This window comes from Pelobates fuscus, chromosome 2, assembly GCF_036172605.1.
Source record: "Pelobates fuscus isolate aPelFus1 chromosome 2, aPelFus1.pri, whole genome shotgun sequence".
Taxonomy (NCBI): Eukaryota; Metazoa; Chordata; class Amphibia; order Anura; family Pelobatidae; genus Pelobates; species Pelobates fuscus.
Window position 1 is genome coordinate 408792939 of NC_086318.1, and position 13103 is coordinate 408806041.

The 13103-nt window shown below is 37.7% G+C and overlaps 1 protein-coding gene across 2 annotated transcripts in view; it reads left to right on the forward strand.

The window, feature by feature from the left end:
- Window positions 1–13103, forward strand: part of PPP1R21 (protein phosphatase 1 regulatory subunit 21) — a 75049-nt gene that overhangs the window by 41313 nt on the left and 20633 nt on the right. For both annotated transcript variants that reach the window (XM_063443932.1, XM_063443933.1), the window contains exons 10-13: window positions 1140–1241; window positions 1331–1419; window positions 7767–7903; window positions 10904–10996. In XM_063443932.1, coding sequence (XP_063300002.1) covers window positions 1140–1241; window positions 1331–1419; window positions 7767–7903; window positions 10904–10996 — 421 coding nt within the window. The remainder of the gene's footprint in view (window positions 1–1139; window positions 1242–1330; window positions 1420–7766; window positions 7904–10903; window positions 10997–13103) is intronic.

Below are 13103 nucleotides of genomic sequence, written 5' to 3' on the forward strand. Positions count from 1 at the left end.
TTCAGTGTTTGTGCATGTGTGACGTTATTTGCTAACCACATATTGTAGTAAACTGAATTTTAGATTTTATGCTACAATTGTTGAATTGGAAAAAAATTTTTTGCTGTTCTTTATTTTTTTTTTTTTAAATCATTTGGTGTCTAGTGAATAAACTATGTGAAACTAGTTTAATTGTTTCTAACTGTTTATATGAGCACCCAGCACCAAATATCTGATTTTAAAATGTTTAGCAGTCGAAGACCATTGTAGAAACTCAACATACTTTGTGAGATACAAAATATAATGAAAAACATTAATAATAATAAGCTACACAGACTCGACCAGTGACCATACAACACTAAAAACACAATAGAATACAATACGGGGTATATCTACAAAAAGTCTAAAAATAGATAAACTCTAGAGACGTGTTTTGTTTATCCTTTTTTTTATTTGTTTTTATTTTGTATTTTTTTTTTCTCTGGACTCCTTAGATGGTATTTCTGCCTCTCTATTTTTATAATTTTAACCGAATTTGTGAGATGTACAAAGAAAAAAAAAAAGCTTAAAACATTTTTTTTTTCACAGCAGTGCAATTTATTCCCACTGTATTTAATTTTCATGGTCCGAGCACGAAAAATGAAAATTAGGCAGAATGTTCATTTTTTAGATTTTTTTTTTTTTAATGCAATTCATTTTTAAGATAATTTTTTTCAAATAAATCTGCTTAATACACGTTCCATTTCTATGTTAAAGCCTTTCTATTGTAAAGAAGACATGTCTGATATATACAGAATTTTGCACTTCACTGTGGCTCGTGACATAACATGTAGTTCATCCTAATTGCCACTAGGTGGTAGCCTTTACTAACCGTATTGCTCTTGAAATTTTCCTATTTCATTCCCTTGCATTCGGAAGTGTCACAATGCCAATGTAGGCTGCCTATTTGTTTCAGCACTAAGGAAGCCTGTTACTAAAACGTACCTGATAAATAAGATTTTTTAAAAAAGAATTACTAGACTGTACCCCATTTAATTTTGCATGTAAAAATTGTAATTCAAGGATGAAAAATCCTTTCATTCTGCCATAATATCCGTTACATATGTTCTGCTATAATTGTGTGTTCCATGCCAATCTAATGGCCTCTGTTCGTTATATAGTTCTCACAGTATCTTCATGAAAATGCCTCTTACGTGCGTCCTCTCGAGGAAGGGATGCTGCAGTTGTTTGAGAGCATTACGGAAGACACGGTTACAGTGCTGGTAATATTTCTACCTCATTATTTCTTCTCTCTCTGGATTCAAATAAATCTCTGCCTGATTAAATGTCAGACTTCAAATTGTGTTCGCAGGAGACTAGCGTGAAACTGAAAATATTTTCGGAACACTTTGCATCTTATGTCCGATTTCTGCAGAAGATTCTTCCCTACCAGTTGAAAAGGTACGGATTTTTACTGTGTCAGTTACATTTTAATTGGCTTGCCCTGTTTAAGAGCCCGTGCAAATGTCTATTTTAAAATGTTATGGGTTTCAAGAATAAAATATTGCTATGGTCACCGCACTCCCTCGTGGTAATTTTAGGTTAAAAAAACAATCGAGTCAAGTTTAACTTTTCAGCTATTTAAAATAACTGCAGAAATACTCTTTTTTGGGGGGGGGGGAGGGAGGGGAGCGTTGAGATCTTACGCTAAAAAGACACTATAGTTACCAGAACTACAGTTTATGGTAAATGTTGTGGTGTCTATAGGCAGGCCCTGCAGACTTTTCATTGTAAACGCAGCCTTTTCTGAACATCCCCCATAAAGAGACATCCCCCCCATATGAGGAGATGCTGATTGGAGCAGCATTGCATTTTGCCGCATATGCACAATCATCAAGATTGAGAAAAATCACCTTTTCAACGTGATCGGAGTGTTATTGGTCACCTAAAATGCCTGGAATAGATAAGTAGCTCTCCGCCCCTCCTCAGATTGGAGGAACGTATCCATTCTTCCTTGACGTGCTGATCTCGCCGTGGATGTGCCCGCCTCTGTGGCTGAGATTGTCCTTTCCAATCTCAGCCATTCCAATGCTTTCCCATAGGAATGCAGTGTGAGGTTATTGTCGGCAAAACGTCGCCCTGGCCAATCAGCACTTCCTCATACAGATGCATTGTATCAATGCACCTCTATGGGAAACATTCATCACCTCCATGCTGAACGTGGAGATGCTGAACATGGGAAGCACTTCCAGTAGCCATCCGAGTCACTGTCACTTTAAGTGTTACACTAGGCAGCAATGTAGACACTGCCTTTTCTCTTTAAATGTTCAACGAATAAAATTAAAGGCTATCGTGAAATCTAAGGTAAAGCATATTTATTGACCAGCTATAGTTTGTTCATATTTTACCACCTTCTAGAGTCTAAGGGATTTAAGGCTTTTTTTTTTTTTTTTTTTTTTTTTTTTTACTTGGAGTCAAACCTACTGTATGAACAAATACTAGAGATGCTACAACCGGAGCACTCAACAGTAGGCTATCTCACTAACATAATGGCACCTGTGAGTAAAAAATATGATCCTCTTCATGGGAATCGAATCCCAACTAGATACAAAGTTTGACTTAACACTTGCACCAAACTTCCTATTTTTTTCCCCTTCTCTCTTTTTGTGTGTATTTATTTATTGTATATATTGGGGTTGCATTTTGTGCTTATCAAGGAGCTGTAGTTATAATATATATATATATATATATATATATTTTATATATATATATTATATGTGTATGAGATTTGGTGTGTACAGGGGAGGGTCATGAGATGAGAGTTCTGTCTCTTGGAGCTCAAGCACTTAGAGACTGACCCATACACACACACAGACTGACCCCACCACACACACAGACTGACCCCACCACACACACAGACTGACCCCCCCACACACACAGACTGACCCCCCCCCCACACACACTGCTCCCCCACACAGACTGACCCATTCACAGACTGACCCATACACACAGACTGACTGGCCAAACAAACAGACTGACTGACCTCCCCCTACACACAGACTGACCCATACACATACATAGGCTGACCCCCCCTCCACTATGCCCTCCCCACACACACAGAGTGAACCACACACACTGTGAAGCTGAGCTTCCTCTCCCTGTCTCTACCCTGCGCTGCTCTCAATGACCCAAGAGGAAGTCTTCCCAACACAGTGCCCCCTCTGGCTGCCCTTGGGAAAAGGGTGAGTGACAGTGCTGCTGCAGCTTGTGTAGTAGAGAGACGCAGTGCTCCCAACTTCAATTTCAATTGGGGGGGCCTTTGGGTTCTTCACATGAGTGTGTAGAGCAGTAAACGTCTGAAGACTGTCTCTTTGATTTGCCAATTAAAAAGAATTAAAGGGACACTACACACACCATAACACTTCACTTACTATAGTTATAGCACACAAACTCTACTGCATGTTCCCCCCTCCACCTACAAAAAAAACAGTGACTAAATCAGACCAGACTGTTCCACAGAATTAGACTTTATCCACTGATTAGGGTCTGCTGGCTCAGAATGTGTCTCGGTATAAGACTTCCCCTTCTAAAATATATATAAACAAAAAAAAATGTCACTTATTGATATTAGGTTGATACTGTTCGCATGTTAATATCCTGATTGTTTTTGCTTCTTACCACTGGATCATGTTACTACAGATTCTGTGCCTTGACAACCTCAGGAGTGAAATTTGTCCTCCTCTTCTGACTGCTAACATAAGCTCCGTTGCCCCAAAGTAATGGGGCCCGTTGATAAATCTAGAATGAGTTGCAGTGATTTGCTTTGGGAATACTGATCCCTGGCAATCCTAGCTGGATCAGGTATGCCGATGACCCGTATTTGTCATTTTATCTGTCAGAGCTATACACATTGTCCTGGCTTTGTGTATTAAATAAAATAAAACTATCTATTTTCCCTATGTGTGGCTTATTAAACAGTGACTTGTGGTTAATAGTTTGCTAACCAATGTATGAAGCCAAAGATGGCAACTTTGAAAAGAAATCTATTTTTTTTTTCCAGTCGTGTTTTTCTTAGTTTGCTATTATTGCATAGATTAAGTCAGTTGTGAGCTTCCCTGTGGTTTTTGGCAAAAAAAAAGTGCAATTTGCTTTTCACAGTAACTATATCAAGAAAGTACCGGTAATTGCATTAATTTGTCTAATGCTTTTCCCCATATCTACTCATTAGAAGTCACTAGCGATTTTTTTTTTTTTTTTTTGCAACTTGCCTTTTCAGTTCCCCTATGTATCCACAAATTCCTTCAGAGTAAGTAACATCCTGATTTTGTATCTGTAAACACGAACGGAAAAGGCCTTCTTCACTTCATTCTAAATTAAAGGATACAAGCAAGCAGCAGCTGTTGCAAATCGCACGGGCTCCCCTTAGTATTTGGCCCCGGTCACCACTGTAGCCCCTTTTAAAACAAAAACAATATTTTTGGTGCATTGGTGCGGTCAGCTGCGGTATAATTCTGCCTACAGCTTATCAGCTGTGACCTGGTCTGGGGGGAAAAACTCATTGGAAATTAAACAATATTTAGCGTTTATCCAAATCACAAATGCATACACAAGTAATGTTTTACTTCTATGAAAATATATAAAAAAACAGTTATGTTTAAATGCAATAGTCTATTTAAAGACAATTCCAAGAAGTCTGAATTTGAGCAGCTTTCATTGTTTTCTTTTTTTTAACCCATCATTTATATTTGATCTATTTTGTTTTTAAGTTTGGATTCCTATATTGTTGAATGGGTTAGGCTAAGTGACAGGCAACAGAGGGTTGTAGTACGGGGTACCTCAGGGATCTGTACTTGGACACAGTACTGGAGACCATATCTTCAGAAGGATATTGATACCTTAGAGAGAGTTCAAAGAAGGGCTACTAAACTGGTTCATGGATTACAGGATAAAACTTACCAGGAAAGGTTAAAGGATCTTAACATGTATAGCTTGGAGGAAAGATGAGACGGGGGGATATAATAGAAACATTTAAATACATAAAGGGAATCAACACAGTAAAGGAGGAGACTATATTTAAAAGAAAAAAAACTACCACATAGTCTTAAATTAGAGGGGCAAAGGTTTAAAAATAATACCAGGAAGTATTACTTTACTGAGAGGGTAGTGGATGCATGGAATAGCCTTCCAGCTGAAGTGGTAGAGGTTAACACAGTGAGAAAGTTTAAGCATGCATAGGATAGGCATAAGGCTAAGATAAGGCCAGGGACTAATGAAAGTATTTAGAAAATTGGGCAGACTAGATGGGCCGAATGGTTCTTATCTGCCGTCACATTCCATGTTTCTATAGTACATAGCATTTGCTGCAAAAAACCCTACAAGGGGACAGCCGCGTGTTTGGAGGTAGCAGATAGGGAAACATACCTTAAAGATGAACTGCCATTAAAGAGGATTTTTAACAGTGTGTCTACTTATCCATACGTTTAACAGATATGTATTTGTGAGATGTAAAAATAAAATTAAATGTATAAATCCACACGACTTTATCCGGCAAATGGATGCCTCCAACTTATAAGTTCCGTTCTGTGAACGTGGCAGTTGTCACATTTTCATTTGCAATGTTTGTCATGGGTTTTGCCTTATTTTAACTCTATTTGGTCATCTGCGAAATCTTTAAAGGACCACTATAGTCACCCAGACCACTTCATCTCAATGAAGGGCTCTGGGTGCCAGGCCCCTCAGGTTTTAACCCTGCAGCTGTAAACATCCAGCCTCTAGTGGCTGTCTTCCTGACAGCCGCTAGAGGCGCTTCCACGACGCTCAATGAGAAAATCGCATTGAGCACGCAGAACGTCCATAGGAAAGCATTGAGAAATGCTTTCCTATGGGCGGATTGAATGCGCGCACGGTCTGGCCGCGCATGCGCATTCAGCTCCAGCTGACGTCGGAGGGGGAGGAGAGATTGCCAGTGCTGAGGGAGCCCTGCGCTGGATAAAGGTAAGTGGCTGAAAGGGTTTTAACCCCTTCAGCCCAGGGTGAGGGGGACCTAACGACTATATAGTGCCAGGAAAACCAGTTTGTTTTCCTGGAACTATAGTGGTCCTTTAATGTAAATTTAAAAGAAAATGATGCACAAAAAATGTTTTTTGTTTTTTTTTTTTGTTTTTTCAAATTGTTTTATTTAATGGCATCATCTTGCTGTCATTAATTTTCTGATTCTGGCAACTTCTTCTGCCAGAAATTGATGTCACTGCTGTACTCTGCATGTGCGAGAGTATAAGACATGGCCTGTCGAAGATTCTGCAATGCCACAGGGTCTTCCATAGATAATTTTAAATTACGCAATGATTCCTGTTGCAGTCAGTCCTTGCAAGTGACTGACGATAGGAAACCTCCACCTTTTTGCCAAACTTTGGTAATTACATGAGACAAATTAGTTCTTCTGTTTTGTCTTGTGAATATCTTTGTGTTGGCATTTTAAAGAAGTTCAAATAATTTTTCATAAAGATTATTTCTATGTGAAACACTCAAAAGTGACAGTGCTGTGCGGTGCCCACATTGTGTGTGTTTATTTGCCAGTAGCGAAATGCATAATTATGGCTATTACCGAGCAGTTTATATAAGTTTCCTTTGCCAAATAGTCATTTTGTCTGAAAATGAATTGCTGCTATCTTCCAAGACTTCAGAAATTAACATTTATCCGTTAAGTCTTTAAGACTATTATACTAAGGAATCGGGTAACAACAAATAACTGAAATTGCCAAGTATCCTGGTGATTGGCGAGAGTATTAGTATAATGGCCGAGACAATAGAGTTAAGAGAGAATTGAAAAAGAGATTAAAGTGAAATGGGTGCGTTTTAAAAAGGCTTGCTTTTAGACATTTAGTACGTGCAAGCAAAATATGGATCGAAAGAACTTTTATGTCTTTTTTTGCCACTTGCTTTGGTGAGTAGTTTGCATTCGGAATGACTTTGTCTCAATTATGTGGTGACCTTCAAAATGTTTAGCATTTATTTTAATCTATGTATTTGTAGTCATATAGTTGTAATATATAGATAATTATAGTCTATCAATAGGATAGGCGCTACAATGAGCTGCGTTGATTACAGTGCTAAGAGTACCCCTTAAACAAACACTTCAAGCCCACTATCTCTCTGCAGTCTAAGTAGGTCAATAGTGGACTGTGCTCATTGGCTGAGATCACTCAGCTGATGCTCTTAGTCGATGAGTGAAGTCCTGTATAGACCAGAAGAGAATCCAGAAACAGTGGCTGAAGCATCAGGCGATGGGCAGTTCTCTGATGATTATGAAACTGTTCTAGAACAGATTGACAAATTACACTGAGATAGCATCAGAACTTTCCTGGCACCATAACCACTGCTATGGTGCTTGGTGGGTTCCTTTAACCCCTTAAGGACACAACTTCTGGAATAAAAGGGAATCATGATGGAATATTTCCGTTGTGTTTCCTTAAGGGGTTAAACAAAGGATAAATAAAGGAGAAAGTTGCTTGAAATTGTTTGTTTTAAGGAAGATTTACTTTGTATCTGTGAAACGGGAGCCTGATCAGTGAGGTCATGGTATAACGCCACTTATGTAGAAATAAAACTCTCACACAGCTGTGGTCTTTCCAAGATAATTGTATCCAAAAATAAAAAAATAAAAGCACACACTATAAAAATTATTATATACATGCACGAGTAGCATATTTTGTAGACCATGTACTTTCGATTTATTTTACAGAGATTAAAAAATCCGCAATAGCTGTCATTTTATTCAATTTATTCCCCCTTCATTTTCACATATGTAGCTTGGAGGAGGAATCCGAGTTCTCACTTTGCACATCTCCTCTGCGGGCACGGAATCTAGAAATCCACAGGGACGTGAAAAGAATGACTGCAGTCTTTGACAAGCTGAAAACGTACATCACTCTCCTCGCCTTACCCAGTGAGTCTGTATTCCACAGCAAGTATGAACAGATTCTGAGAAATCCTGCTTGGGCATAGAAAGTATAGCCAAATCCATAAATAGCGGTGTATACTCTCAAAATGTGTGAATCGCACATGTACTTGCTTGATTGAAGATTTCACCTTGTCATTCGTGGTTTCGTCTGAAATGCTCTTAAATCGTCACTTTAACAGATAATAATAATTTTCTGCTGATCTCACACTGCTAGAAAAGTCCAGTTTTGTTTAATGAGTTTTGCTTTTTTTTTTTGTAAAGCAGGGTCAGTACATTATTAAAGGGAACAAAAAAATCGCCATCTTATCAAAGTTACTATGGAGCAGAGTGTGTTTGAATGCCATCCCTTCTGTCAAACTATTTTTGAGTGTGGAAGTCCAAATAAATGCTAAATTAAAAAAATCAAGTTTCACTGCATCGACCTAGTTGGCTACATCTCTAATGACATTTTTATTTTATTTTTTTTATTTTATGATGTCACAGCTTTCAGGATCAAAAAGGAACTAATAAATTGGCTTTAAATGCAGTATGGTCACCACAGCTACCACGTAGTAAAATGGACAGTACCACTTTTTCAATTGCCTTTTGCCCCCTGTTTTGTAGGAGATCTAAATGCTTGGTGTGCATGATTTAATCCCAGAGCTACACAGCAGTAATATTGGCCATCAAACTTGCCTGAAATCTCCACCAGCACCCACTAAAATGTAAACATCCCTCTCTCTGGCCTTTCGAATGTCAGGAAGGATGGTATCCAACAGTGTAGTATTCAATGAAAAGCAGGCTGAGATTTTATTGCTACATTAACCCCTTAAGGACACATGACATGTGTGACATGTCATGATTCCCTTTTATTCCAGAAGTTTGGTCCTTAAGGGGTTAAACATTTCTGCTGACTTAATTTCAGGGTTTTTGTTCTTCTCAAAGCCAAAAAAGAAACCTTTTTGTATTTTTTATTTTTATTTCTGCTGCATTAAACCACTTCTATTGGCAGGATACTACACCTATTTCAGGAGCTTCAGCCCAAGGGTATTCTAATTCTAATGCCCCTCTCACAACTCCATGTCATGTCCATGTCCAACCTGAGACTGACACTCCGCACAGGTAGAGCACTTCATTTCCGTCTGCATACTAGCCCTGAACAAAATGAGGCCTTCTGTCCTGTAAGGCCAATATACATGTTTATTGGGCTTCCATTCTCTTCCAATGTTTATTTCCAATACATGTTAGTAGTTAGCATTAAAAAAAACAAAACATACATTTATTTCTGTCTATATTCATGTGTGAACGTGTTTGCTTGTATTGTAATGCCTGCTTTTGTGTGTGTCATTGTGAACATAGCTGTATTATTCTGTCTGTGTGACAGCGTGGTTGTATATATGTATGTCTGTATCAGTTTGCGTACATTTGGTGCATCTGTGTGTCCACGTGAGAGTGTCTCTGGATATGTGAGTGTAGTATCAGACCACGTTTGTGTTGAATGTCCTCATGCCACATACTATCCACATTACTTCATGCCGCATATCCCCACAACCCTTACTATCCTCCCCACTTCCCCTTCTGACTCATACACCCCCTGACCCTCATAGCACACATTCCTTACTCCAATCCTCTCATGCCACGCATTCCCTCTCTCTAGGTCGTTCTACCCCTTAGCTTCTCATGTCTTCTTCAACAGCTCCTTCCTAGTGGCAGTCCTCGTCCTACCTCCCTTATTGACCTGACACCCAGCATTTGGCTGTGTGAGAGAGGGCAAGACTGACCCTGACCCTTCCATAGTGCCTCTTTATGATGGCATTTTAGTGCCACTAATTAAAGTGTGGGCAGTGAGCAGGCTGTCAGTGTAATGATAACGTCACTGAAATTCCAGCTCAGCTCTGCCGAGTGCTTGAACTTCAGTGATTCATTCAGACCCCCACAGCCTCAGAGTACCTATCCAGCTGTGGTTGGGGCCATATAAATTCTAATAATGATAATAATCACAGGGGACTCTGGGCTTATAATATACCAGCTAAACATTTAGAACCTGTGATTAATATCAGCATTGTAGCATTTTGCTGAAATCTGTAAATGTCTATTAATTGTCCTAGTCCAATTGTGAGAATGGGAAAGAAAACTATAATTTAAAACGGTTTTAATCACATTTTTTATTTTATTCAACCCCCATCGAAAATCAGGTTTATTGTCAAAATTTTGAGACGTTCAGCTGTTTGCAATTATTAAATCAAACAAAAGCAATCGAAGTAGCTCAATACAACAAACGCTTCAAGTGGTTTCCTCAAATTCAACAGAATATGCACCTTATAGTGAGGTCATTATAATGACCTCCAGTCTCAAAATGATTCTCCAACTGTAGTAAATATAATAATAATACTATTATCCAGGTTGTGTATATTCAGCTGTGGTGCTGGTGTTGGTGTATAGCACAATTTAGATCACTTTTATTTATTTTTTTCTGCAATAATTTTCAATAACTTGTTTTCAATCATTGTAAGAATGTAATTTGTTTAATTTAGGAGAAGCATTGCATCATTCTAAAACTCTATTGGTGATATCAATACATGATACTTCCTCACACGTAATGATTCAGGGCTTTAAACAACTTCTGCCTGTGTAATAGATATCCGCACCAGAAAGCCTATGGAGGATAACTTATTATGGGATCTTCCTTACACACCTGTTTCATATTCCCACACGTGTGTGACAGTATACCTGTGACTCCGTTCCTAGTATCTTTGATTGCCAGGAGCTAAAAATGAACATAAATTAGAAGATGGAGGGAGAGGCTCAAGTATACTTGCTCACTCTCCTTCCTCTGGACACCACCTCCCAAGAGGACATATCACCTTGGTGTGGTTCTTTTAGACTGGCGTAGCATCATGGGAGTTGTAGTTCAACAGCTGATTATACACTTTTGGCCATCCTTGCTTTAAGGGTTTGCCTCCTGTATTCATGTTGTTTGTTAATCTATTTCACTGATCTCCTTAGGCACCAAACCAGAGGGTTTATCAAGAGCCAACTATAGCTCTATATTGACAAAGATTTCTGCTGATCTTCGGAAACTTCATGAAATTATGAAAGGTAACGTGAAGGAATTTTTTCTTTCATTTTTATTTTTTTTAATTGGCATCTGTGAACATACTTTGTGATTACAAGAAAAAGGGAGAAAATATTTACTGGCGCTAGGTATAAAGTAGGTAGTAACAATGGTATATACCAGTATACATACAATAGCTGCTGTAACACCAAGTGTAATCTTTCCACTTACACCAACCACATAAACCAAAATACAAAAAAGGTGTAGCGCTACATACACGTAAAAGAGTTTGTTCCACAGACTGAAGGAGTATTCACACAATAGACACAGCGGAGCTGGTATATTCTGTTTGAGATGTGCCTAAAATATGGATTTAAACTCCAATAGTGTGATACTGTTATATATTAAAATTCATATGTGTATTTAAAGGAATCACTCACATTCTCCTGAGCTATAAACCAAGCTCAGGGATAGAAAGCTCACAGGTCCATAAAGGCGACCTTCCCCTTCTTCAAGTTAGGTGGTCTTGCAAGATGTAAACTAGAGCTTAAACAGAAAAGTATATATGGTGCAGTATATTCTGAACCCAGTAATCAAAATTCAGTAGTAATATATATACTCACAAGGATGGAACCATAAATCGGCTCTGTCACAACACGTTGTGTAGTTCAGAACTACATGCCCATATGCAGGAACCAATAGCCCAAAAATTATTAATAAAATACTTTTATTGGTGATCTCATTTAAAATTCTAATGGCCAATTAGAAAATCAAAAAAAGGAATTATATAAAAAACAATATAAGGAATATACAAACTTAAAATACTATCAGTTAGGGCATAAAGGTGATGTGTAGAGTCCCCAGAACGCATTTTGCCGAATTCCTTTTGGCTTCCTCAGCTAGGTTAGTCTCACTTTGTGATTAGTTTACTTGTGATTTTATTTTATCTTTTTTATTTTCCTGCAATAGTCTTAAACATTTGTTGCCATACTGTAATTACTAGTGCAGCTTTATTGATCTTGTTAGCTGATCACACGATTATTGAGAAAATGCCATGTGCTCTGTATAGTTTTTGAGAAAAAAAAAATTAAAAAAATGAAATCGTTTTAATACTTGTGACGGTCTTCATATCATGCAAACCCAGCTAATCTTTGTCTAGTGCCAAAGAAAAATACTTGTTATAGATTTAATAAGATGTTTCTTAATAATTCATATTTTTAATCAGTTCTGCTTACCTGCCTTGCAGGCATTATGCTCGTGTTTCTTACCATTCTACTTACATGAATCAGAGGTCACTTAAGTTTATTATTCCAATAAAGTTTAACATGTTCTAATATATTTTTAATAGTGGTGCAGGAGTCATCGAAAGGATTTCGGGAGGGGTGAGGGTACCGTAATATAAAAGCAACCTGACAAATGTCCTTTCTGGCGAGGGTTCAGAATCTTTTCCATATTATTAAAGTTTGTTTTTTAGTAGTCTGAAAAGTGTCACCTCTTTTCTTGCACCTCTTTAATTAAGGGGTCGCTAACTAAGAATACTGTGCTAATATATTCCATACTAATTAACTCTCTTACTTTTTATGTGATAATGAAGGTTTCTTGAAAGAACACCCGCAATTATAGTATTTTTTTTATTTCATATTTTTTTGTAGATAAAAAATTTTTTTTCTGTACATTAATACTTTCTATGTGTACTCCATTTAACACAAAAAATGACAGAAAAATGCAAATGCAATAAACGTGGAAAAACCATCTGAATTGATTATTTACACTGGAGCATGCTCCCAAAAATAGTGCACACTATTCATCAACACGTGTATATAAATCTCCCCCATTATTTCCAAATTAGTAGTTAAATGGACAGGCTAGAGTAGTCTGTTGTTTAGTTCTATATATAGATAATACCTTAATAATTTTCAAAAAGAGAACTCTTCTTTTCAAAGTTGTTTGCTGCACATCCTCTTCAGATTAGAAAATGTTTTTTGGATTTTTAAAAAATTCTAAAACTCTTACTGTTATTAAAAGGAACACCGAGAATATCTCAGGAACACCAATAGTTTAAGGAAATCGTAGTTTAGATGACAGCCGAGTGGCTGTGTGTCTGTGGCAGAGTGTAGATCTCTAGATGAGGGGCTGTTGCATTTACAAATT